This window comes from Neovison vison, chromosome 13 (genome assembly GCF_020171115.1).
Source record: "Neovison vison isolate M4711 chromosome 13, ASM_NN_V1, whole genome shotgun sequence".
NCBI lineage: Eukaryota > Metazoa > Chordata > Mammalia > Carnivora > Mustelidae > Neogale > Neogale vison.
Window position 1 is genome coordinate 86,802,591 of NC_058103.1, and position 25,938 is coordinate 86,828,528.

Below are 25,938 nucleotides of genomic sequence, written 5' to 3' on the forward strand. Positions count from 1 at the left end.
CTTTTCTAAATCAATACAATTTTTCAAATTTATTTTTTTCTTAAAGAAGTACTTCTAATCTCTGTCAAAAGGGAGGTGAGGAAAGGTCCCCCCTCCCTTGTAAACACTGAAATACAGATCTGAGAAACCAGGGTCGACACACACAAAAAGTGCATTTTACAAAATATCAACTAAAATATATTTTACATGAATTATGCTTCCATTGAAATTCTACCAGCTGCATTTTCAGGTTCGAAAAAATATTTCCACATCTAAGAGATTTCAAAAGCATTTTAAGTTCTGGGCAGTAGACCCTGCCTCCAGGGGAGGAGGGGCCTTGATCTCCTCTCCTGCTGAGTGAGGCTGAGCTCCTTGGCAGCAAGGGCCCAGCACCCTGGGAATGAGCAGGTTCCCAGGCTGGCTCTCCAGAGCCCCCACAGCCACTCTCTGCCAACCTCTTTCACTGCCCCACGCCTTCCTCTGAACAGCTTATTCAATACAAGGGCACCCTAGTCCCTTCCCCAGGGTCTGGGATTGGGTTTTCCATTTGTAAATTCACCTCAGAAGCCTCTAGGCCTCCCCTAAGCCCAGTGACCAATCAGGAGGAGCCTGTCTTCTCAGGGATAGCACAGGGCCTAGGGTTGCTGGGAGGGCCCTCAGGATTTGCTTCCACCTCCCTCTCCAGACCCAGCCTGACTGTCCTCACCCAGTGTCACCTGCTTAGCTGGAGCTGGGTCTGTGCCTGCCCCTTCCTAGGGAAAGAGAAGGAACAGCTGCCCCCCTTGGCTCCTGCCCCCAGGGGTATTCCCTGGGGAAGTGCTAACAGCAGGGCCCAGACCACTCCGTGCTGCTCTCCTCCTCCCCACCATGCTCTTCTTTGGTACAAATAGGATAGAACCAGACTGCTCCAGCCCCCTCACAGAGAGCCCCCCAGGGGAGGTAGGAGGGGCCAGGGCCTAATCCTGGCAAGGACAACAGGGAGTCCAGCCTCCTAACCTACCCTGGGGAACAGCTTGAGGTGAGAACAGGGCCCTTGGGCAACAGGAACAAACTAAAAATGCAGGTCCTTAGCTCCTAGAGTGAGTGGCTGCAGCTCAGCAGGTCTGTGGACTGATACAGTGTTGATTCTCGCAGGGATGTAAATTAGTGCAATCTACAAAAGACTAGGGTAAGGGGTGGCAGGGCAGGGGAGCCACAGCACTCCTTTGGTTTGATTCCAGGTGGGTGTGGCTTAAAGAGTCATGTATGAAGTTCTGCAAGAGGTTTCCTAGAACCTCCAAGTGTAAGGCAAGAGGAAAAGTCTTCAATAAATCAGGTAGCAATTTTCCTTGCCCCCTGCCCCCAACCCCCTCTCAGCTCCCTTCTGCCCTCCCAGACACGACAAACCCCATGTTGACCAGTTAGCTTCTGGGAAGCCAGACCTGCTGGATGACCCTCACCAGGAGGCAGACAGGAAGCTGACACCCACAAGTGTGCCACACCCATGACTGTGCAGCACTGGGTCACTTGTCCCAGCACTGTGGGGTACTCCAGGGGCAAAGGAGGAAGCCAGGGACAGGCCCCGAGTCTACAAAGGGGAAGTCTACGCTCTGGAAGCCAGACTCTGGCTCTCTATGCCTCAAAAGAAGGAGCTTGGAGCTGTGCTAGAATCTGGGAGAGCCTGGTCCCAGGCCAATGGGGAAGCAGCGGGTCACAGTGGGTGAGGTAAAGCTGGCTCCCACCCCCCTCCAAAGGCCCAGGGGAGGCTAAAGCAGAGCCTTATTGGGCCTTATTCCTGAAGGACTCTCCCTTCCCCCTGGGGGAGGCCCCCCTCAGGCCTGGCCCGGCCTCAGGGAAGACTACTTCTTCAAGTCTCCTCCACCCAGGCAACCAGAGAGAGGCACCCAGGGTCAAGCTGACGGCTGTGATGCTTTCCTTCTACCCTGGCCTCCTCTTCCCTCCCAAGGGGCCCAGTACCCACAGGGGTCCCTGCCCTCCCCCCCACCCAAGAGAACCACAGGCCAGCAACCTCCAGCCCCCATGGCCCCTTAACCAAGTGCTGTGCTTCAAGCAGTGCCCCCTTCCCCGAGCCCCCCTGCCCGTGGGCAGCCCCAGTGTGGGCCCAAGCTACTGAGGGTTCTTGAGGATGCGACCGTGGCGGAAGTCATAGACGTGGCGGCAAAGAAAGACCAGCTCGGGGTCCGTGTCCTCGGGCACTGTGCGGTGTGGTGGGGTTGAGTAGTCTGCAGAGGGAGGCACCAGTGCTGTCTTTCGGCTGGGGAGGCCCTCGCCTCGGCGCTTGGCCATGGCACAGAATCTGCAGCGACACACACCATTTGCTGGGTTTAGTGTGGACACCTCTGAAAGAAGATCAACCCCTTCCCCACCCTGCCCAGGGAGCTGCGGCTTCGCCTCCATCCCTGTCCCCAGGCGCTCCGGCCTCTCTGCTGACCATTGCCGGTCCATCTTCTTGGGCACTGGGGGGAGCACATCTGCTGGGACCTCCCTCCCAACACCTGTCAATTCTCGACGCTTCTCTGCAGACAGTTCCGTAACCACCCCCAAATGCTGCCCCAAGCGCTCTGCCTCAGAGAAGGAACAATCTTTCTCTCTTCTATAAACATCAGACGGTAGAAGGCTGTGAGGTAGAACATTCTGGGAGGTCAGGCCCTGTGAAGGAGATCCTCCTGGGACTCTCAGGCAGGCCCCTGAACAGCCCCGAGGAGTCTAAGGGAAAGGCTAGCCCAAGGGCCAGGGCAGCACCCACCTGCAGTACTCGGCAAAGGTCAGCACGTAGCATTTCTCCTCAATGCAGGCCACGCTGTTCTGGTCCTGATGTCTTGATGCAAAGACTTCATTCTGCAAAGGCTCAAGGAGAGAGAGGGGGACGTTGGTACCAGGCTTGGAAGCACATTAACGCCAGAAGCAAGGCCAACATTAACTCTTCTGTTGGGCCTCCTGACCTGAAATAACTCCAGCTGGTGCCCAGAAGGCCAGGGAGCAGCCCCCGGATTTCAGCCTCCCTGCTCCTCACCTAGCGTCTACCAGGTCCCATCAGACTCAGGAACAGCCTGCTCCAGCAAAACCCATCCCCCTACCCCCATGTCATCAGCCTCCTGACCCCCACCCCGGCTCAGGGGAGGAGAAGGTAAGTGGTACTCATCTCCCCCATGAAATGACAAGTCCAGCAAGGGCAATGAAGCACAAAGGAGCCTCAGCTGGGGGCCGAGTGACCATACCCGCCGGCACTGCCTCTCCTCACACGCTGCCCAGTAGAGTGCCCAGGGAGTTCTAAGCCTTTTCTCTCCTCCCTCTCACGCCCCGGACAGCAGCAAAAGGGGCTAGATGTACAGCTCCACCTCCCCTTTCCTGGTGCCACAAGGACACAGCCTCTTGCTCCCATTCTGGCATGCCCTTGGGGGATCTCCCTCCCTGCTGCTCCTCTCAAGGGAAAAGCTACCATTCCTTTGAAAGGTAAAATGGGGCAGTGCTGGGAAAACAGGCTAAAACTCAGGCATGTCTGTGGTGTCCAAGGCGACAATGACTTGACTGTCCTTGACGGCCTCCCCACACCATGTTCTTTGGTGCCACAACTTCTCCCTCTGCCACCTATGCCCTCCCTGCCATACTCGCCAGGCAACTCACCTCGTGCATGCTGGGACTGCGGCCTCCCTGTAAGTGCTCTGGTCTGTAATACCACAAGAGGCTCATCATCAGTTCTCCTAGGGGGACAGAAGAAGTAGTCAGGGCTTGAGCTGATGACCTGAGAATCATTCAGACAAGCAGGCAGGCTGGCAACCTGCCCACGATGATCACCCAGGTTCGACGTCTGGGCCAATCCTACAGGCTCCAGCCACCCAGATCCCCCACCTTGGGCCAAGCCTGGTGGATCAGGGCCCTGGAATGCTGTCAGCCATGGTGGCAGAAAGGGCTCTGGGAGGCACGGACAGGTGAGGTGGGGGGACAGGTGCCCAGGTCCTGGTGGCTGGAAAGGTTAAAGAGCTGATCTGACCCAAGCCACAAGGCCACCTGCAGCCCTCCAAACAGACAGATGCCAGTTGAGTGGAAGGCAGCCTCCGTGCCAAGAACACGAGGAGATGAGTGCCAGGTGAGACTCCAGGCAGGGGGTACCTGATTCAGGGTTCTCCCAGAGGGCAGAGATCTTGGCCACATAAGGTGTGGATGTCTTCCGTGGGCCTGACTTAAGGAGGACAGTGTCCCGGACTCGGATCGTCTCTCCATGCCGCTCCACCGCCTGGTAGCTCTTTCGGATGGCTGGTTCTGGTTCATCCTGAGCAACAACCAAGGACACAAATGGGCTCATGAGGAGTGGAGGAAGGAGAGGGTGAGAGGAAGACATTCTCTGTGTGCTTTCCTCCAAGCAAACCACTGAGGACGGGAAGCGACAAAAGCAGTTTGCATAATGGCCTCTTCTCTCTAAGCCTGGCTTTCAGGGGCAGGATGGGGTGGGAGCTCCCCATGGCTGGAGAAAGGATAAAAAATAGGAACAGGGGTGGGAAAGTGGCCTAAAGCTTCTGGGGCTGCGCTGTGACCACCATACCCCAGCAGCCAATTCTCTCGCTCCAAGCCCCAGCACCGAGAAGGTCCTCAAACTTCCTATTGGGGCAGTTTGGTTTTGACCCTTAAACCACCACTGTGAAGTGGTGTGGCCCTGGGTAAGTGACTTAATCCACCACTACACCTGTTTCCTCGTCTACAAAGTGAGGACACAAACACAGGATACGCACCTCACAGGGTGGCGGTGAGGATGAGAGCGCCTTAGCTCCATCCAGTTTCATCAATACTCTTTCCATCAACCCCCATGCTCCTGGATCACTCCTTTTTCTCTATCTCAACTTTCCCTCTACATACACTTATCCAAAAAGCCCCTGGGAGGGTCCTCCATTTTATAATCCAGGACAGAAGAGGCCACACGCATGATCAAGGATGAGAGGTGAAGACACTTGAGATGGCTTCCCGGAGAGTCAGTGACAGAGACGGAGACCAGCAGCCGATCCTGACTGCACCCCCTCAACTCCCCAAGGCACGTGATCCCAGATCAGCCGGGGCTGGGGGAGCAGGCTGGGCCGGCATGATCAGCGCCCACAGCATAAGTCAGCTAGAGTCCCTTGTCACTTCTCCGGAGAGACCAAAGCCAAGGGTTCCTGAGATCCTCTCCTAGTAGGTCCTATGTCCCCCTGCCACCCTCCTTCTCACTTGGCACTCACCAAGACATAGACAGCCTTCTCACATGCAGCCCCAACAGGCACCCAGCCATTTGTGCGGCGGCGGCGGCGGCGGCGTGGGCGTGGGCGCTGGACCCGTGGCTGCTTGGGGTGGCTGGGCCTGCAGGCGGCCTTGCTTCTCGCCGTGTGCCTACAGCTGGAGCCTGTGCGCAGACCGGACTTGGAACCACTGGGAGGCTTGGCGCTCTGAGGGCATGCGCGGGCTACTGTCTGGGGCTCTGAGGTGGGTGTCTGAAGGTGGGGGACGGGCTCTGCTGCAGGTGGCACGCTGGGCACAGGGCATCCCAGGAGGGGGTGGGCAGGTGAGGCAGGGTGCCCAGCTTCCGGGAGGGGAAATTCCAACTGGCCTAGGGACCTGCAACCTTCTGGGAAAAAAGGAGAGGGAGGTGAAGACAGGGAGGGATGAGTAGTAACCCCACTGGTGCCCCCACTTTCAGAGCCTGCTCCAATCTTCATTCTAGGGGTCGCTGGGGTGGCAAGTGGAGTCAGGGGCCTTGAGGTGGAACATCAGAGTGATTGGCCAAGGGTGTTTCTTGCCCCTGGAGGCTGGCCCATGGCCATCTCCATCTTCCCCACTGGCCTGAAAGAAGGGGGGCAATGGCAACAGTGTCTCTAGCTCTGACTTATTCTTCTTTAAGGCTCCCACAGTGCTTAGAAGCAGGGGAGCTGGGGTCAGCCCAGGATATGAACCCCAGACCTGCCACTCACTGGCTGTGTGACCTCAGGTAAGTCACATTACCTCTCCATGCCCTGCAACAGAAGGAGGGGTGGTAGCTATCATACAGGGATCCTGGGTGTTTCTTTTATCAATGTATTAACTCACTTCATCCTCACATCAATGCTATGAGCTAAGTACCATGACCCATTCTATAAATTAAGGAAACTGAGACACAGAGCAGTTCCTGGCTTGTCCCACAATCACGTGTCTAAGGAAGTAGGGGAGAACATTTCACTCCAGGCAGTCTGGCTCCAGGATCTGTACTCAATTACTTGCCATGTGGTCTCCCATATGTAAAGCGCTCGGAACAATACCCAGCACATGGTGCTTCCTGGGGTTCCAGGGCAAGGGGACAGGATCCTGGGTCCCACGGATTAGGTGTCTAGATGTGGGAGTGTGGTACAAAAAAAGGAAGGCAAAGCACAAGCAGCAGCCTGATCTCATTTCTTAGAGCTCTAACTCACGCCAAAACCTGAAACAACCAGTCTGGCCAGAGTCAACTGGTCTATAAAGTTGTTTTATAGACCCCTACAAGAAGGGGTGTGGGGTGGTGGCAGGGAGAGCCCTGGTAAGACCCAGCCTCTCACTTCATCAGCAGCAGGGAAGACCTGCCAGACAGGATGACTTTGATCACCTCATTTCCACCCAGAAGCCAGGGACAGAGGCTGGAGAGGCATGTGAGGACACCCCTGCCAGTCTGGGGGAAGAGAGCCCCGTGGCGGGTGTCTCAGTGGCTGCACTGCAAGCTCTCAGGTGTCTAGGCCTCACTAGGAAGGTAGACATGAAAGCCAAGGGCCCTGTTAGCATCCTGCCTGGGCCAGGGGACTCCGCCTGTCTGTTCCTGGAGGGTGCCCGCTCTTGTTAGCCCCCGACAAGGTGAGGCTATGTCTGAGTCCCACCTCTCCTTCAAGGCCTGTCTGGCTAGGGCAAAGGAGTCCAACTGCAGCTGGCACGGGATCTGGCACCCACCAACCTTCCCATGAACACTGAGCTAGGCCAGCAGGCAGATGGAATGAGCTCCTGCAAAGCAGAATTCTAGCCCTCCTTGAAGGAGGCAGAAGGATCCAGGAATGACTTGGCAAAAGCCCTGTTTTCAACATCCAACTTGATACTCAAGAGTAGAAGAATGGGTGTCCCAACGGGGAGGGATGGGTGGCTCTCCCTACCCCTTCCCCTGCCATGATGCTACTATCTAAGCGCCACGCTAAAAAAATCTTACAGAACAGAGCTAAGAGCTAAGGGACATGGGCCCCTTTTCTGGGACTACCCCACAGTCTGGGGTGTGAAACTGGGGGAGTCATCCCTTCCCAAAGTCCCCTACTTCCCACGCAGTAGCTAGACCTCAAGGAGCCCCACCCCACTCCGTGGCCCACCCTGTTGGGACTCCACATCTAAGTTCTTGGGACATCCCATAGCCAGGAAGGCTTACCTGCCGGAAAAGGCATTTTGTAGGGGCAGCCACCGCAGGTAGTGCCAATATGGGTAAGAGATGGCGGCAACACTTCACAGATGCTGTAGCCACTCACTCCAGTGTCCTCACTAGAGCAATAGCGAGAGCCCCAGGGAGGGTGCTGGAAAGGGGTGCCGGCGGGCACTGAGCTCGGTGCCAAGAGGAGCCCCTCGTTAGGCGCAGCCACTGGGGACAACTTGCCCTCAGGAAGCATGGGACAGGGGGAGTAGCCTCCACACTGCAGCCCGTCTTGGCTGCAGTACAGGTAGAAGCTGCCTCCTGCGCTGAGCTCGGGCCGGCCGCACAGGCCGCTGTAGTGGGCAGGGTTGCCGGGCAGTGGCAGGGGGGACAGCTGAGGTGCAGGGAAGGAAGGCTGGTGCAGTTCCTGCTTGGGGGCAGGCGACTCCTCGCCTGGGCGCCCAGGCTCCGGCTTCAAGGCTGCCTGCCCACCCATCAGCAGGGGCATGTGGGGGCGTAGCCCCAAGGGGCTCTCTAGAGCCTGGCTCAGGGGCCGGTAAGGTGGCTGGCTGGCTGGCCCACGAGGGGTGGCAGATGGCCACGGCTCCTCAGGGTGCCTCTGCCAGCCGAGTAGGCCTACAGCCTCCCCAGAGCCAGGGCCCTGCCGGGTCTTGGGATAGTTCTTGCTGTTGACTTTATTAGCCCACTTTGGCCTGGGAGCCCTCAACGCTGGTGGCTCTGCGGCACGCCCATCTACTTCTGGATGGGCACGAGGTGGCCTCAAGGGCAGCTCCCGCTCCTGGCTCAGCTTCAGGAAGGCAGCCGCATTCAGGCTGGCCAGTCTCTTGGGCGCTGGGTCACCATCTCGACGGGCACCCTCATCTGGCGCTGGCTCTGGGGACAGGTCCCGACTTCCTCCTTCAAGGTCCCCGAGCCGGGGCCGCTTCTTGGAGGAGGCCCAGCCCCCAGCGGCCCGGTCCCGGTCCCGGCTGCGGTGAGGGTCACCCCCTCGGCTGCGACGGGTACCTGCCAGGCTGCTGGCATCCTCCCGTTCCAGCAGCAGGTTGTTGAGGGCCTCTGCATTGAGGGAGGCCAGGCGCCTCTTGCGGGGCTGGGTGAGGCCGGTGTCCTCACTAGATGGAGCTGGGCTCGGGGGCTTGGGCAGGTCCGGGGGCAGCTCATCGGCCTCATCTGCGCTCCGTGGACCAGCTACATTCTCCAGGCGGGTCAGCAGCACTTTGCAGGCCTTGGGCTTCTCAGCTACCAGCGGGCGCTTGCGCAGTGGGTAGTTCTTGCGGCGCCCCGTGAGGTGCCCTGGGCTCTCAGGCACGCCTGTCTCCACACTCTCTGCCCCCTGCTCCGTGCTGCTGCCTTCCATCTGTAGGGGCTCCCGGCGGCCAGCGGGGCCCGAACTCAGCATGGGAAGGGACTTCCTCCGTGTGTGTGTCATGGAGTACTCCCAATCTGCAGGGCAGAAGGCGGGCAATGAGACAAGCCCATCCTGAGCTGCCTGGCCTGCTTTCTCCTCTACAGCAGCCTGTCCAGTGTCACCCTCCCACCGCCCGCTTTGGTAACTCCAGCCTACCCTCACCCCATCCATCTACAGCCTGGATTTTCCCAAGACCTCTCTTCCAGAGTGCAAAGGTCCAGTGGGGTCAGGCTACCAACAGCTGTGCATGGGCTAGCTGCCCCATTCTTCTTTTAGCCTAGGGTCCTTCTTTGAACTAAGCCCATCAAGGGCCTATGGAAGGATGCAGACCCCGGGGTCAGAAGACAGAAGGCTCTGGGGGCAAAGTGCTTAGTTCTCACTACCTGTCCTTCTCCCGCTAGATACTTATCACAGGTCAGGAAGAGGCTCTGAAGACATCAGGCCAGGATGTGGCTGGGGTGGTGGGAGCCCATCTGTTCCTTTGACAATATTACCAACCCTTCCCCCATCTTGGGGCTTCTGAGATTGGCCACAGGAAGATAACGACAAGGACAGTGAGGAACTAAGGTGAAGAACCTGCCTGATTGGCTGCAGAGGAAAGCAAAGTCCAGCCTGTGGGGACACCCTGCCTGGCACGTACAGCAGGGCAGCCATAAGCTGGGCCTTGCTGGAAAAACCCCTGAAGGGAAAGGCCTGGCTTTGAGGAGTGGACAGGGGAGGTCTCAGCCAGCCCCAGGGGCCAGCCCCACCTTGGTTCAGACGCTGGAGAACGGCAGCCCAAACAGTGCCTGGGCCTAGAGAAGGGACGCCTATAAGGCGAGGGCCAGCATTCCTGGGTAGGAACACATACAAGACCGCCACCAGCCTCTAATAGTTAGGGAAATAAAGCATCAAAGAGAAGAACTAACTGGAGACAAACCGATAAACCAGCCCAGGGCTGCCGCCTTGCTGTCCTGTCCTACTTCTCAGGTCTCCCTCCTGGTAGGCAAGATGCCAGGCAGAGAAGAGGACTATGGTGAGGGCGGGGGGAGGCTGTGGGGGTGCATGGCAGGAAGCCCAAAACCCTGGGCAGAAAATGCCCATGACCAGGCAGCATCCCCTAACTTTGCTCAGCAAATACCCCGCAACATACCTGGGGCAGCCTGGGCCCCGTCCTGAATGAGAGGCCAGAGCTGAGCTGTATCCTGGAAGCTGGCATGGCCAAGGCAATGTAGAACTGGCGGGGGTGTGGGGGGGTGTGGGTGGGTGAAGGGTTGGGGTGAGGGGGGTGGAGGTGTCAGTGTTAGTGGTCACAGCTGAGGGAGTTGTTCATTCCCTACCTACTCCCCAATCCAAAGCAAGGTGCTGCCAAATAAGGTGCCAGACAAGGCTCAGCCCTCCCAGGCACCCAGCAACCCCCTTCCTACCCGGCAGGCCCAGGCTTTCCAGTTCGATTTCCCCACTGCTATTGTTATTCATACTCCCTCTCCCCAAGAGGCTGGGAGCAGTCCCTGCTGGGCCAGGATTTAACCCTGAAAGCCCCAAGCCTGAGGGCTCCCAGGGATTCCTGAGCCCTTCCCGGCTAGCTCCTGTGGCCTTGGGCCAATGGCTGGGGTCACTGGGTACCTTCTCTCCCCACACACACTGTACTAGTTGAGAAAGAGTGCTTGGAAAACCAGGCTAAGAGCATCGTGGGTGTCAGGCTCAGAAATGAGTCGGAAAACTGGAAAAGGGAGGCACTGTGCCAGGCACTGCTCTGGCCACGTGCGGGGCCCTGCCACTGCCCAGAGACCAGGCTGGGGCAAGACAGAGGCAGAGGGGGCAAACCCATTCCTCCCCTGAAGCAGAGACAGAGAGCTCCTAAAAAATCCCAGGTGTCTGCTAGGCTCCCTAAGGGCCCCTCAACTTCCATGCAGGGTGGCCCCCCATCCCTGTTTGCTCAGCAGGCTTATTAGCAATGCCTCCTTTCACTCTGAAAAGCATCCTAGCCGTTTATAATCAACAGGCCCTTTTCGAAAACATGGGGCACCCCTGTGCTGGAGGAGGAGCCCCAACAAGAAGCACATCTGTATTTCCTAGGAAAGCCTAGGCCCAGCCCTTCCCCACCCCCAAAGGGCCTGGGGACAAGAGGATTCAGGAACAGACCGCACAGCTGAGCAAGAGCTGAGCAAGAGCTGCACAGCTGAGCAAGAGCTGAAGCCCCTCAACAGGCCCCAAGTTACCAGAGGAGTCAGACTGGGAATGGCTGGGGGCCAAGGCTGAGGTCACCTGGGCTTGTGGCCTTTAAGGACACCAACACCAAGTACAGAGCAAGGAGGAGCCAGATGGGAAAGACAGTGAGCTCGGGGAGGTGCCTGCAAGCCTGGGAAGCAACAGAGCTCTTAGAGAGGGGACTGGCCTGCCCCACTCCCCCCCACCTCCCCAGTTTGCTAGTGGACCAGCTGCAAGGGAGGACTCTGGATACTGGCCCCACCCCCCCAGCCTCTCCCTCTCAACATGCAAAAGGTCTCAGCAGGGAGAGACTGGGAGAGGAGCCTGTCCCCAGAACTTGGGGATGTGTTCTCCTCAGTGTCTTACTCTCTCACCTCCCATTCAGCTCCCCAGTTCCTCTGGGACATCCACTGTCCCAGGATCCCAGGAAGCCTCTAAACCACAGGGCGCATGTCACCTTTCCAAATCAAGCCTGAAAGCCTGAGAGCCTCCTGCTGGCTTCCCCTGAACCCACCGAATCCCTTGTTACCAGCAAAAGTACTCCTGGCTATCACGTGGTGCCTAAGGCAGCAGCTTCACTCACCGTCCTGAGGAGAGGCTGGGCACTCAGCTGCCAGCATCCCGCACCCCAATCTGAGGAAAGCGAGTGTGAGTCATGCTCTGAAGCCGAGCTTGTGAGAACTTCAGCTGCAGTTTTTCCCTGGGGTGGGGCTGGGCAGAGGGGCTCCCCTCTAACCTGCAGGGGTGGCCCAGCCCCACAAGGGAAGAAAACCCTGGAAAAGCAAGAGGCGTGGTTCCCATTCCAGCTCTGCCAATCCTCCTGCTGCCCTGTCGCCACGGGAGCCCAACCAGGAACTTCCCACCACTGCCAAGAGAGAAGGGGGCGTGGACTCCTCTGGGGAAGCCCTGTCCTCCCAGGCATGGGGAGTCTGAGTCCCCCAGAGAGAAGGTTCCAAAGATGGACTCCCCGGGGCCTATGACTACTCAATTAGACTGTGTCAAGCTAGCCCGCACTGAAGAAAACCAGTCAGACTGTCCCCAGCTCCGATGAGCACAGAGCTAGCTGCCATGAAGAACAGTGACCGGCCAGTGTCCTCAGTGCCGAAGACCCAGCAAACAACAGGCTGAATCCCAAATCACAAGTGTATCCTAAAGATGGCAAACAGGCCATCACAGGCCCAGGCACTGTGGGTCATGCAACTGAGGGGGAGAGCAAGCCTAACATGCCCAGCTGAAGTGTCACTATCCTGCATCCCATGTCTGTCCAGGGTGCCTGATGCTGTTGCAGGGTGCCAGGTGCCTGATGCTGTTGCAGGCTGAGGCTCCTTAGCAGGAGTCCTCCCCATAGGAGCAGAAAGGGAGGGAGGACTTGCCTTTTGCCCTCAGCCTGCAACAGCATCAGGCACCACACCCAAGGGGCTGTGGGCAAGGGAGGGTCAAAGGCCTGCAGGCACCGTTGAAGGGAATACCAGTGGGTCAAGCCGAGATACTCCTGTAAGCAGGGGCTGCCCAGCGGCAGGAAGAGGTTCGCTACTGCTCTCTCTCTACCCCGTATTTACTCAGCTCTAGACTATACCCACCTGCGTTCTTAGTGGTTCAGGACCCAGGGCTCTGCTCCACTACCCTTCCTGAAACCTTGATTACCCACTGCACTTCAAATTCTGCTTTTCCAGCTTTTTGGTTTATTTTTCATAGGAGGAAAGTATGGGGAGGGAGGGAGTCCTAGGCAAAGGCAGACCAGGTGGTCATCTGGGTGAGGGTCAGGAAGGGCCCTGACCCAAGCCACCTCCCTCCAATGATACCCAAAGTCACACAACTGATACTGAGTTAAGCACTGCCTTCCTTTGCACGCTCTCTTGGCATAACTTCCCCCAAAAGGATGAGATTTTCATGAGCACTGGGTTTCTTCAATCACCTATCAGAAGAAACACAGCAAGAGCACAAAGGCAGGCTCCTGTTCATTTAAATGTAGCTAGTGCTACTACATGGAGAAACAGGTGAAGCTGATGAAACGTCTTATGCTAAAGGCAGGTTCAGTCACAGCTGGCCTCTCTTGAATCCCCCATCGCTGATAAACTGGAAAGCAGCAAACCTTTGAGGGAGGCAGCCCCGGGTTCGCATGCCAGCTCTGCCCCTGCTAAACAACTTACTTAGCTTCCCTGAACTTCAGATTCCTCATCTCAAATGGATACATCAGAAGAACCTTCTGGTGGTGAGGATGACACGAGTCTCTGGGTGGTGGGCCAGCATACGCCTCCACCTGGCCTTCCAGACCCACAGACAGAGGAGGGCAATCTACCCTTGGCTTGGCCCCAGGGGTTCCCCACATCAGGGCCCGGAGCTTTGTGGGCTGTGACAAACCCAAAAACCCAGCCTGTACCTGAACTCTGCTCAACTTCTAGTCTACCACACAAGTGTCAACACTGGGGACAGATGGAGACACTGGGGAGACTCGTGGGGGGCTCTGTTTACAACACAAGTGGACAGGGGCAGAAACTGTACCCGACCAACTGCTCCATGCCTCTGGGAAACACTCAACTGGATAGTGAAAGGCCCAGGGGATGGGCTCAGGAGGCGTGAGTTCGCCAGCTCCCGCCATCAGACTGCTGTTTCAGCATGAGCACCCACAGAGAGCAGAAGCACCCGAGCCCCCGGGGGCCTGCCCTCAAAGAGAAAGCAGTGGCCTTGGTCACTGGCCTCGCCTCCCCAGCTGTGGGCACCCAATTCACTCCGCAGTCAGGCTGGGGTCCTACAACACTTGCGCAGGGAGCACCCACCCACCAGAAGGAACTGGCCCAACCCGTCTGGAAACAGCTTGTTTTATAGACTGCCTTCAGGTCATCTGAGGAGTTGGGCCCGCCCTTAGCAGCACCCAGCCTATCCACAGCCCATCAGACCACCTACTCCTCACACTTCACACCAGAGGCTCCCAGGAGCCCAGAAAGGTGGCAGCAGCCCAGCAGCAAAGGTCACCCTCCTCCCCTGCATCTGGTACCTCCGCCAACCCAGCCCAGCCGCCCGCCCCCATCTTGGCTGCTCCTATGTGCTGTGACCATCCCAGCAGAAGGGATCCCCACAGATCCCCCCACAACTGTACCCAAGTACCCAGGACCCCCGCTTGCTTCTGGCTTCAGACACAAAGCCAGACAGCCTGCCTCTTGTTACTGTAAAGGAACACAAATCTCAGTGGGGAGGAAGGGGAGTTCAGAGTCGAACTACAGGGACCCTCCAATTTTATAGAGGATTGCAATTAAGTACAGGAATATAGTTAACAGTAGAGCTGAAGGAATCTCCTCACTAGAAATTGCCAGCGCCCTGGTTGCAGGGTGAGCCCTTCCTTCAGGTAGGGGCTGACAGTGAAAGAGGCAGTGTACCACTAGGACCTGGAAGTCAACAGACACAGGTGGACCACCTAACAGGGACGCTGGGCAGAGAGCACCGTATTTCAGTCACACCTCCGTGCTCTGCTTTAAGAAACCCTGACCTGGCAAATCAGAAGGTCATCACACGCGATGCAAAAGTGTGGTTTTTCTAGAGGGTTTCCTTAAAGGCACAGGTACCCACTCAAGGCGATGTGCCTGCCCCAGCCTCTTCCCGGGCCATGCCCCCCACGCACACAAGGTGGTCCCGAATCTGCAGGTGCCAGTCCAGCTAAGCCAGAGCCCCTACTGCTCGTTCCCTGCCACAGGCATCTCTTGGGACCTTCCTTCCTCACTTAGCCAATGCCGGCCAGCCTCTCACTGGGGCTCCAAAGAACTTATGTGAGACCCGCTGCGGCCAGAAGCCACTCCACTCCGTGCTGCTGCTAACCCTGAGTGGGGCTAGTTAACAGCCTGAGCTTCCCTGAGCCCTGGTATCCTTGTCTACACAACAAAGCCATCAAGAGGATCAAGTTAAATGAGAAGTGTGCCCAGCAGGATGCCTGGGATACACCAGGTGCTCCTACCAGCTTATTCCTTTCCGCTGTATCAAGTATTCGGCTAAATGCAGAAGAAAAACACCAAAGAGATGAAGAAATTGGGGCTTAGACTGGTAGGAAAAAAGAGGACAAGACAATGTAACTGTAACAGGGTGCGTGGGGCTTGGAGTGGGAGCTCCGGCTCACAGCGACTTCACGGAGGGCAAATTGGAGCTGGGCCTGCTTCCTGCTGGGCATAGTGAGGGAACAGGAGCCTGGGAACTTTGCTTCAGAAATGTCCGGATGTAGGAAGCAGCAAAAGACCAAAGCTGAAGTCTCGAGGCAGAAGACAAATGCAACTGTTCCCAGACTCACCTTAAGGAGCTCCCTGTAGGATTCCTCCAGTCTGGGGAAAAGAGAATCCCAGGCTAAGGCTCCCTCACATGTTCCTACGCAGACCCCACAGTGGCCAGGCTCGGCTAGGAGCACAGCTGCTCCTAGAGCAGGACCCCTTTGCTCCGGGCCGTGAACAGTGGGGGAGAAATCAAATAGGAATGGAGACAGGGCCCCCAGAGCTCACCAACAGGAAACGTCATGCTACTCTTCAAAAAATACGCAACTAGAGCTCACCAGCCTGCTCTGGGTACCTGCCCAGGAGGGCAAAGGATATGTGTTGATTCAACCATCAGGACACTCCAGGAACCAACAACTTAGATTGCTAAGATGGTCCGCCAAGCCTGGAAGTGCTGTCTCTTGTCCTGAACAGAAGAAACAGGCTGGCCAGGCAAAGCTGGGGGCTCTGCCCTCAGACTCTCCACTGGGGTGCTCAGCCCCAAAGAACAAGACCCAAAACAGGGCCTTCCTAACACTCCACCAGCACGGTGAGAACCATGACGCCAACCCTACTAGACCCAACACAAATACCTCACAGGTAACTAATTAACTAAGTGATTAGTGACACCCTCATTAGGATGCAAGCTCCATGGGGACAGGTGGGCTCTGCCTGCCTTAGCACTAAATCTCACCCCCAGAGCTTAATAAGAGCTCGACGAATGTACTGAGATCTGGCTGCCCACCTGCTCCACCCCATTCAACACTTCTATTCTAGACTGATGGCATCACTTGGGAACTCTTACCCCCCCCAAAAAAAAAAAAAAAACTCTCCCTCATTCCCTGGAGTCCAGAGCACTGTGCCTCTTCAGTGTGATCAACAGTTCAATAGGGCTACTTCAGGGAAACCTCTATTTACAGAGCACAACCCTCTTCCACTACCATCCTCTTCCTTCTCTCCCCAAGCTTGCCCAGCTCTGTATCAGGAAGATATTCCTCTCGTTCCACTTCTTACTCCAAAGCATTAAGCAGGTGAGGGCAGTACTAGAGGCACACTTGTATCAAGACAAAGAGCGTCACAGACATGCAGGTGAACTCAGCAGCAGAGAACCAGCATTATCAGGCCTCAAATCTCCTAAGTGTGCAGAGTAGGGAATTGATTCACTGCCGAAGCTTCTAGTCTAACAGGATGGCTAATGTTTGTCAAGCGCTCACTACTTGCCCAGCACCACCCTAAACGTGTAACGTTCACTCTCATTTATCCTCACAATTGCCTCACGAGGGGGTTGTTACCATCTCATCCAAACGAGGAGAAAACAGGTACAGAGGAGTAAAAGAACTTGCCCACACTCCCCGGGTGTGCACGGTGGGGGCGGGGCATCTGGTGTCTGTCCCAGAGCCGACACCCCTGCTGCAACCCAGGACAGCTTGCTGGCTCACAGACCAACATTCGAGATAAACCTGCACAGTCAATTTCACATTTTCTGTGTTGTTTTAATTGCTGGTATTAACACCTTAGTCATTTTCCCTGACTTTTCACCACAAAGGAACCAAAGATGTACTCCAATGAAATGGCAGAGGCCGGCCGGCCAGGGAACATCCACATACTTTTACAGATTTGTTTCTACAGCAAAGTCTGCTCAAAGTCCACAGTCATCTCTGGGAAGAAATCCATTTCATATCCTAGGAAGGGGAAAAGGGCTTCGAAAAGATGTAGCCCTCATTTTACAATAAATCCAAAAGAGAGGGCTCCAGACATCCCCCACACATCTCACCACATCTCCTGAACCAGATGCAATCTCCCTCCAGCCCGAACTGCAATGCGGACTGAAGTCTGGTCATCGCACGCGGACCGAACAGCCATCTTAATAGTCAAAGATGTATTAACTGTCCCATGGCTAGCTCTCTTTGGGCTGATAAATCTAAGTCCTTCCAATTTTTTCTGAAGATCATGTCTTATAGTCATTTAATCCACTTTATAATTCCTCTCTGTTCTGTGGAATCTGCGTGAACCCCCCTCCAGGCACGTGGCAGGAGGGCCTGCCAACTCTGATTCTAATAGGAATGGGACTCCATCTTCCCTTCTGGCATCCCTGTCAGGGTATCCTGGCATCAAACAGCACCCTAACACCTTTCCCATGATTTCTACAAAGATCCTCTCAACGCTAATAATTCACCTCTAAACCACCTGGCCAGATGAGAATGTGATTAACAAACTGAATCGCCCTCCCTCCCCCGCCCCATTTTAGACAGGGGGGCTCAAGGTGGGGGGGGGCAAGGGTGGGCCACCCCTCTCCTCTGCAGGCAGGAAACTGAAAGAGCCACATTGAGGGTGGGGGTGGGGGGAGCGTCAAACCAGGGCCAGAGATGGAAAGGAAGGAGCAGCAGCCAACACCACTCCCGGTGAGGTCCTCGGGTCCCAAAAGGCAGAAGCATACCCTATAGTCCTACCTCCTCAACCAAGGGCGGGAGGATCAAAGCACCACCCCAACCCCCACCCCACCCCCCCACCCCCCGCCCCAGAAAAGAAACGGATGTGAGAAAAAAAGATGGAGACACCAAATTCCTGCCTGGCACTGATCCCGTTAACTAAGAGAAGTCACTTACCATTTTCTCCCATTCAGGTAAATTGGTCACCGGGCCTTGGAAAAAAATTCCCATTTCAAATCTCAGGAAGGCTCAGAGACAAACCCATTCATTTATTCCTGGTGGATCAGGCCTTTGGAGGCTCTCAAGGACACTGTTTTTTGTTTTTTTGTAGGACGCTGAGTCAGGTGAATACCCAACCATCCTCTGCAGGTGTCTCCCACCAGGAAAAACGGAATCTGGATGAAAAATCTTTCTTGGGACACAATACAAAGTCCTGGACATGACTTTGCCCTGAGGCGAGCTCAGCAAACCCTTAGTCCTCTGGTCCCGAGCGGCTCCAGCACATCACCTTGGGCAGGGTACCAATTCCACCACTGGAAGCCCAGGGCTGGATGCCACTGGTCAGCTGGGCAAAGCCATGGAGGAGACTGGAGCTCAGTGGAGCTGAGGGGGCCTGTCCGGCCAGCCGTCTGGCCCAGAGCAGGCCTCTGAGGCTGCCGCCGCCAGGGCTCTTCCTCCTCCTCCCTGTTAGCAGGTTTACTGCTCATTAGTGGTAGTACCAGGAGGTGGGCAGGGGAAACATAAAGGAGCTGAAATTCAAGCCGGCCCATTTTATTCCGGTGAGGTGCCTCCCATAAAACCAGGCAGGATTTCATCCACCAAGATCTCCCTGGCCCCCTGACCTGGGGAGGTTGAAGCAGCCCAGAGTGGGAGGCGCTGCAGAATCTCAGGGCCTAGGCCATCAGGAGCCTCAGGTTCTCATCTTCACGGACTCTTGAATACTCTCTGTATTTTCTGTCTTTTCAAAGTTAACAGGCATTCTAGCCATGAGCTGGCCCATCGAATCAAGGCCATGGACCCACAGAGCAGGAGCGCTGGGGCAGCACTCGGTGTGTCGAACCGAGCACTCTCCTTGTCCCTCCGAAGTCCCCCACACAATGGCAAGTTCACAAAGGAAGGGAGTCTTGCCAGACTGAGCTAGCAAATTCCCATAAATACTTGGGCCAGGATAGTACTGCTTATGTAAAATGCTTTCCCATTGAGAGATGCTGCTTTATTTACATTCTTCGCAACCCATTCATAAAAAGGAGGCCCTTTAATGTTGGGGCTGTTCATATAATGCTCCATAAACCCAGCAGCTTCGGCTGGCAGCCTCAGTTCAACACAGGCTACTTCTCAACTCCAGAGACTTTTTCCCTTAAGATTTTTTTTTCCTTTCATGACTCACCTTGCGACAGGGCACTGAGGCCAGATGTTGCCAAAGCAAGGCCAAAAGGAGTAAGGACAGATAAAATGAAAACACAAAAGTCCTCCCGAATGCTGGGATAGAGAGGTGGGAAGAGACGAAAATCAATAAAATGAAATTCCCCATACGACTTCAATATGAAGTATGTATGTTGGGAGGTTGAATTTCTTCCAGGTTTACTGAAACTTCCTTTATGGATGTCAAAACCATCCCCAACTTCTACCTCTACCCAGCAGAGAGAAGGTATGGAAGGAATTTTTTTTAACCCCAAAAGAAAAGAAAGCTGCGGGCTCACTGTGGTCTTTAATTCGCATTTTCTCTGCTTCCTCACAGACGTGTTCCAGGGACTGCTAGATCTAAGAAGGGCATGACTGGCTCAGGGTAATGAAACTCGGGCAGACCCCAGAAAGAGAAGAAGGACTGCGTTCTAGGACGCACAGCCAAACAGCCTGAGCAACTGAGGAGAGAGCCCAGGAGATGCATTCTGAGGTAGTCTGTCTCCTGCCACAGGAGAAGCAAGGAGGAGAGAAGTAGTAGGGATTTTTTTTTAATTGACGGGAGCGGTCTGCATTGCCATGGCAACTGTGAGGGGTGGCCTTCCCGCTTGGAAGGGAAATGCTGGCCCATTAATCATCAAACTGGGGCACAAAAGGGAGGTTTGGGGGAAAGGGGATGGATGCAGAATTTATTTTTTCACTGTCTAGACTCAAACCAGTCACCAGTTCTTGTTCCCATTTCCCCACGGTCCAAGGTTTGATGGTAAACAAGAACGGAAGTTCCAAGAAACCTGGGATCATAGCTTTCCCTTCAATGGGATGGGTCTGATATGAGGCTGATCATGCCTCCGATGTCAGTGATAAACACCTTCTCCCATGCCAGTCCCAAAAGTCCTGTCCAGTGGCTGGACCCAGGAATCTTATTCTTTTCTGTTCTCAAAACTGTATTCTCCCTCATTTACACCCAGGATTGCGAAGAGATAAAACATATGGATTCATTTAGCATGGACAACAAGGAAAATTGCATAAGAGCAGCAAAGCCGGGTGGAGAGAATGGCCTGGTGGGATAGGAGGAAAACAGGATTACAGCTCTTTTCCAATTCATGTCTATATGGTGTCATGTGAGCAATCCACAGGACAGAACTCTCCACCAGCCGGAGTATCAGAAACAACAGCTAAGTTTCAATTGTTCCCCAAGCGAAAGCATCCCAAACATGTCCTATTTATGTGCCTTTGACAGAAAAGGTTGGAAACCACCAAGGACTCCATACTGAGCATTTCTTTGGAAGAACGGAAGGTTTCCCCTGTTCCCAATCAACTAAGTAGCCAACTGCATTATTTCATTCAACATAACAGCATGCAAAGCAGTATATCAGAAATCCCATAATATTCTCTCTCTCTCACACACACACACACCGCTTTAACACTTATACTACCCCTTCTTTAAGAAACTATCAACCTACAAAACCACTCGAAAAGATATCATGTTATAAAACCCAGGGTCACAATCTCAGAGGCAAGCAATGCTGGCCTGGAGGGGCCTGAGTGACAGCAAAACAAAGATGAGTAGGGTTCAGAAGGAGAGAAAGGCAAGAGGCTCCTCACTGGGGACAACTAGAGAAAGCAGCAGAAGCAATGATGCGGGGAGATCACTGTGCCCGGCCAGGAGAGAGCTGAGGGGATCCGTCTAGGGTCAGGCTGCAGGAAAAGAAGAACCACTGGAAGTGTGTAGACAGGGGAATGACATGGGAGAAGGAGTGCTCTGGGAAGAATCGTCTAGCAGCTGTGTACAGACTGATCAGAAGGGCCAGAGGAAGCAGGAGGGAAAAGGTGGCCGGCCAGGTCAGGACAACACAGGCCTGCTGCATGGGGACAGCAGAGCAACAGAAAGGAAGGGAAGGAAAGAGATACAAAAACAGAGAAACTCTTCACTGGAGCAAACTCTCCAGAGCAAACCGTCCTGAACACCTGACCGGACTGACAGGTAAGAGCCTGTCAAACAGGGAAACACTGTTCGGCAATTTCCCTTTATATTCTAGTGGCCAGACCGGGTCACCCCCTTCTGACTACCACCAAAAGAAATCATATACTGTGTAGCCCTAAAGGAGACAAGGCCTTGAAATTCTTCATCGTTCTCCGATGTCTCTTAGACATACAATTAAATCTTCCCAGAACAAACGTGAATCTCCAGCATGAGATAATACCTCCCTTTCCCACAAGCCTCAACTCCACCCAGGCTGGGTTCTAGACCCTTCTGAGGAGGGGTTCAGAGGGTGGCTGTGAATTCATTCCATGTCCACACTAAGCAGGAGTGACATGCAACTCTCCCCAGATGGGATTACAGCTAACCTCAGCTGGGAGAAGCTCCTAACCCAACAGCTACCTGAGGTGGGACCTGAACCCAGAATCTCAGCAAAAGTGGACAATCAGAACAGCTTCAATCTCCCTGTCTTTGTGATCCCAACTCTTCACAGAGGTATATGATCCCATGAGGAGCCCTGAGCTCTGGGTGGGTTTTCACAAGTGGAAAACAGCATCCAGCTTAGAAATGATCACTGGTGGGGATACAGGCACTCAAGAGCTTAAGCCACTGGTTCCCAAGTGTCCTCTAGCCAGCCAAGGACAGTGGTATCCCTCCAGGACAGGATATGTGCTGGGCCCTTTTCTCCTTTTTTCAGAAGACATGGGAGTGGAAAGGGCCCTTTTCTCCTTTTTTTCAGAAGACACAGGAGTGGAGAGGCTGGTGGGATAGTCTCTCAGGTGGCACAAAAGAAAAAGACTGGAAACCTTTTCATTTAATCATTAAATTCCAGCTTCTCATTACCCTTTGCGAGTACCTTCTTGGCTAAAGAAAAGTGCCGAAAACAGTTGTGGATGGGTTGCTGTAGCACATTTGTGGGGTATCTCCTAGTCTCCAATCCAACTGGTCTGTCCTCTTAAGACTGTCGACAATGGGCGACTAGATGTCCCAGATGGGACTAAACCTCTCTCATGGGCAGACTCTGCTTGCTGAAACCCCTTATTCCTAGCAGGCTCTAGAGTGGCTCACCAAACTGTCGCCACCGGCCAGGCCCACTATGTGCACAACCCCACCTCTGGCTCTCGGCTCCAGCCGTGTCGACCCCACTCTTCCCAGAACCGGGAGGTGATCTGCGGCTGGAGCGGTGAGCCACTGTCGCAGCTTCTCCCAGCGGGCACCCTGGCCCCCCGCAATTCCTGGGGCAGAGTCCGGCCCTGCCGCCCGTCCCTCGGGGTGGGTGGCTCGGACCTACTCCCCTCCCCGACGCCACCACCTGCGCCCGCTCAGGCGCCGCCTTTGTCCGGCGCTGCACCGCGGAGCGGGCCCCTCGGGCCCGACCTGACCTAGCCCCCGGCCCCGGAGGAGAGGCGGAGAGGCGGGCTGGGCCAGACCAGGCCGGGCCGCGAGCATGGGGTCCCGCTGTCACTTGGAGGCGGTCTGACAACTTCGATTCCCCCCGCCCCACCTCGGACTCGGCCGCCGCTCCGCACTGTCTCCGCCGGGCCTCCCGCGGCCCACACTCGCTTCTCGAACCGGTTCCCTTCCGTCTTCGGCGCCTCCCTTCCTTCCAGCCCGATAGGGTCGGGTCTACACTAACCCCGGCTCCGGTGTGGCCCCCAGCCCCAGCCCCCCACCCAGCAATAACCGGTCAGCTCCCAGCGCAGGAGGGCGCCCCCCACCCTGAGCGGGCGATCCCGCGGCGCCGCCCCCGGCCGCGGCCCCCTGCCTCCGGGACCGCGATGGGGGGGGAGGGGGCGCGGCGGGGGGGGCGGGGGCCTTGCAGCCCGCGCACTCGGAGGCGAGCCCGCTCCACCGCGGTGAGGAGACGACCGGCGTCCTCCCGCCCTCCGCGGCCCGGGACGCCCGCGCCGCCGCCGCCCGGCCAAGCTGCCACCCTGCGGCCGCCACCCACCCCGCCCCCAGCCTGAGAGGCGGGCGGCCCCCGGGGGCTGTCACCTCGAGGCGCGCTGCGCTCCCCGATGGCGGGACCGCGGCGCCGGACCCGGAGGGAGGGAGGCGGCGCGAGCAAGCGAGCGGCCGCACCTGCTTCGCGTCGTCCGTCCGTCCGTCCCTTCCCGGGCTGGCGGGGGCGGCGGCGCGGCGCGCTCGGTGGGGCGCGCTGACGGGCGGCCGGTTCTCTCCCCTCCACTCGTCTACCTCGCTTGCTCGCTCCCTCTCGCCTGTTCGTGTCTTTACCCCCACCTCCTCGACCCTGGCCCCTAGCTCACCCGGACAGCGGCGCGGACGGCGCGGCTCTGGGCGCCCGCAGGCCCCGGCCGGGCTGGAATCCGGCGGCTGGAACCCCCCGGGGGCGCTCAATTCCCGGGCTCCACGCTGCTGCGTCAGCGCCTCCTCCTGGGGGCCGGGGCCGGGCGGGCGGAGCGGGGGCCGCGGCCGGGCGGGGCCGTCGGGGGGGCGGGAGCGCCTGGCCGGGGCGGGCGGACCGCGGGGGCCGGACGGGCGGGGCAGGCAGCCGGACGGGCGGGCGGCGGGGGCCGGGCTCCGGGATCCGCTACGCCGCTCGCGGTTCCCCCACAAACTCCCCGAGAGCGGAGCCTCCGCCGCCCTCCTTCCTGCTTCCTCGTCCCCAGCCAATCAGCAGCGCGCCCCTCGGCCAGCTCCGCCAATCAGCCGCCCCGCCCTGCGCTGGCCCCGCCAGCCAATCCGGCCCTCGGCTCCCCCTCCCGGTCTCCGACCAATCAGAACCGTGGGTCGGTCGTCCCAACGCAGGGGGCAGCACGAGGCGGCCGGGGGAGGCGGTGCGGGGAGTGGTGGGGCCTGGGGGGAGGGGTACGGTGCCAAGGGTGGTGGCGGGGGGTGGTTTTCTTTGCCGGCTTCTTGGATTTTCTCTTCGGCTGCAGAGCCGGAGCCGGTATCCCATGGTGACCCGACCCTGGAGCCCCAATCCCCCAGCTGCTACCCCACCCCCCGAGAAATCTCTCGCCCCCGCCCTGGCCATCACCCCTCTACATCCCCTTTCCCCCCTTCTCCTCCTTAGCACCCACTGTAGAAAACTGCGGGCCGAGAAACACCCCACCCTCGCCAACGGCTGCTGCCCCCAGGGCAAAGCCTCGGGAAGACCAGCCGAAAAATCAAGCCAGAACAACCCCCCTTTCCTGCAGAAAGGGCCCCAGACTCCAGCGAAAGGGCCCCGACTGCTGAAAAGCCCCTCCCGCCCTTGCCTCATCTTTCCGACTTCCCTGCCTGCCACGTCTCCTTTCCTTTCAAGCAAGGTCGGTCCTAGCTCGGTAACCCCTCACCCGCATCTCTTTTTCCTCTTTCTCCCCTTCACCTACCGCCCCCCACTCCAGCTCCTAATTCACCTTTCTCAGAAGCAGTGTGTGGAACCCTCATCCATTCCCAGCTGACAGCAGAGCCTGGTCTGTGAGTCCTTGACACCCACACACCCTCTTCCACCACCGCGGGCAACATCTGAGCTCTCCAGGGGAGGGGGGAGGGGGCGGGCAGCCTGACAGCCCCGGCTGGACTCCCTCCCCGGCGTCCCCAAGCCAGGATGGGACCAAGCTTACCTGGCTTCCCCCTAGACCCCGAACGCTGTGCTCCGTCTCACACCCACAGACGTGCCTTTCCAAGCCCAAGCACGCTCGCGGGGTCAGCGGGGTGGGTGGGCACAGCAGGCTGAGGTCACACGGAGGTGTGGGAGGTCCCTGGGAGGTGCGGGAAGGGGCTGTGTCTTGGGCAGCTGGTGTCGCCTGAGTCCGCACAGGGCTTCACTTCAGTGAGCGCTGCCTGGGCACATAGTAGGTTCTTGAGAAATGCTGAGTCCACCCCAGAACAAAGCCTCATTCCCAATTCAGGCGGGGGAGGGGACGTTTGAGAGGTAAAAGGAGCAGCAGCAAAGACGGTAGTGTCAAGTCACCAGAGCGCTGGGAGCAGCCCAGGGAGGGGCTGGGCCGAGGACCGCTTCTGGCAGAGAGAAGCACCCCGAGTGCTGGGGCGCCTGGGCTTGCGGAGAAAGCCAGCCTCAGAGTGTGGCTGAGGGGCTCCTCCTGCACCACACATGCTGCCTAGCCTTTCCTAGACCTTGAGACTCCGGCACTCAGAAAGGCAGCCTTTAAGACAATCAGGGCTGTTAGCCTCTATGGTGGGGAAAGAGAACTCTAGAAGATGGTTTCCCCATCTGCCTCCAGAGCTGTCAAGGGGGCCCAGCCAGTCTAAGCTTTGTTGGGAAACACGTTTAAAGGACATGGTCACCCAGCAGGGGAAGTGTGTGAATGAGAGCTGAAAGCTAAGACCATGGCACAGAAACTTCTCAAAGGGCCAGCTTCTCCTAGGACAAGTCTCTCTACTTCTCCTACCTCCCACCCTAAGGGAAAGCTGATTCCCCAAACCTATTCCAAAAAAAAAAAAAAAAAGTAGGGCACTAAAGGATTTCTCCCCTCCCTGAGCCTCCCAGGACAAAGATTCCTAGCAGTTCCCCCCAACCACCACTAGGCCAGCCCTACCCCCCCCCACCTCCCCAAATGCCCCTTCTCCCTGTCCCAGTTCCCCTCTGGGGCTGATGCCCCCCACCCTCCACCAGAGAGGGTAACAGCAGCAGTGGCCGCTGGAGCTGAGCCATGCCATTCTGGCAGCCTAGAGCCAGAGCAGAAGAAGGGACAGGGCTTCTGTCAGCAGCCCAGCCTGTGCTGACCTTGGCTTCGTGCCCACTCATGGGCAGGGATGGAGGCCAAAAGGGTCAGAAGAGAAACATACCTAGTCAGAGGGAAGGAGACCCAAGTGGCAGGAAGCCCATGCTCGGCCTAGGCAGTAGTTGCAGGATGAGGTTGGAGGACTGGACTTTCCCCCCAATATCCAGGAGTGAAGATCCATTGGCTCTGGGAAGGGGTGTGTGTGTCGGGGGTCGGGGAGAGTTGTCTTTATTTGGGGTCCTGGTGGAAGGGAGAGAA

The 25,938-nt window shown here is 56.9% G+C and overlaps 1 protein-coding gene across 4 annotated transcripts; it reads right to left on the reverse strand.

Moving 5' to 3' along the window:
- On the reverse strand, positions 1-24,582 carry BAHD1 (bromo adjacent homology domain containing 1). Of its 4 annotated transcripts, none has more exons than XM_044230172.1 (7): positions 24,559-24,582; positions 7,352-8,794; positions 5,187-5,569; positions 4,090-4,249; positions 3,604-3,680; positions 2,726-2,826; positions 1-2,275 (listed from the first exon to the last, which is right to left on the reverse strand). In XM_044230172.1, the coding sequence occupies exons 2-7, from the start codon at positions 8,778-8,780 to the stop codon at positions 2,086-2,088; spliced, it is 2,340 nt and encodes a 779-aa protein (XP_044086107.1). In that variant the 5' UTR covers positions 8,781-8,794; positions 24,559-24,582; the 3' UTR covers positions 1-2,085. The 4 variants fall into 4 exon arrangements, with proteins under 4 accessions (XP_044086107.1, XP_044086106.1, XP_044086104.1 ...); XM_044230171.1 differs by lacking the exon at positions 24,559-24,582 and adding an exon at positions 23,257-23,425; XM_044230169.1 differs by lacking the exon at positions 24,559-24,582 and having other exon boundaries at positions 5,187-5,566.
- Between the last annotated feature and the right edge of the window lie 1,356 nt (positions 24,583-25,938).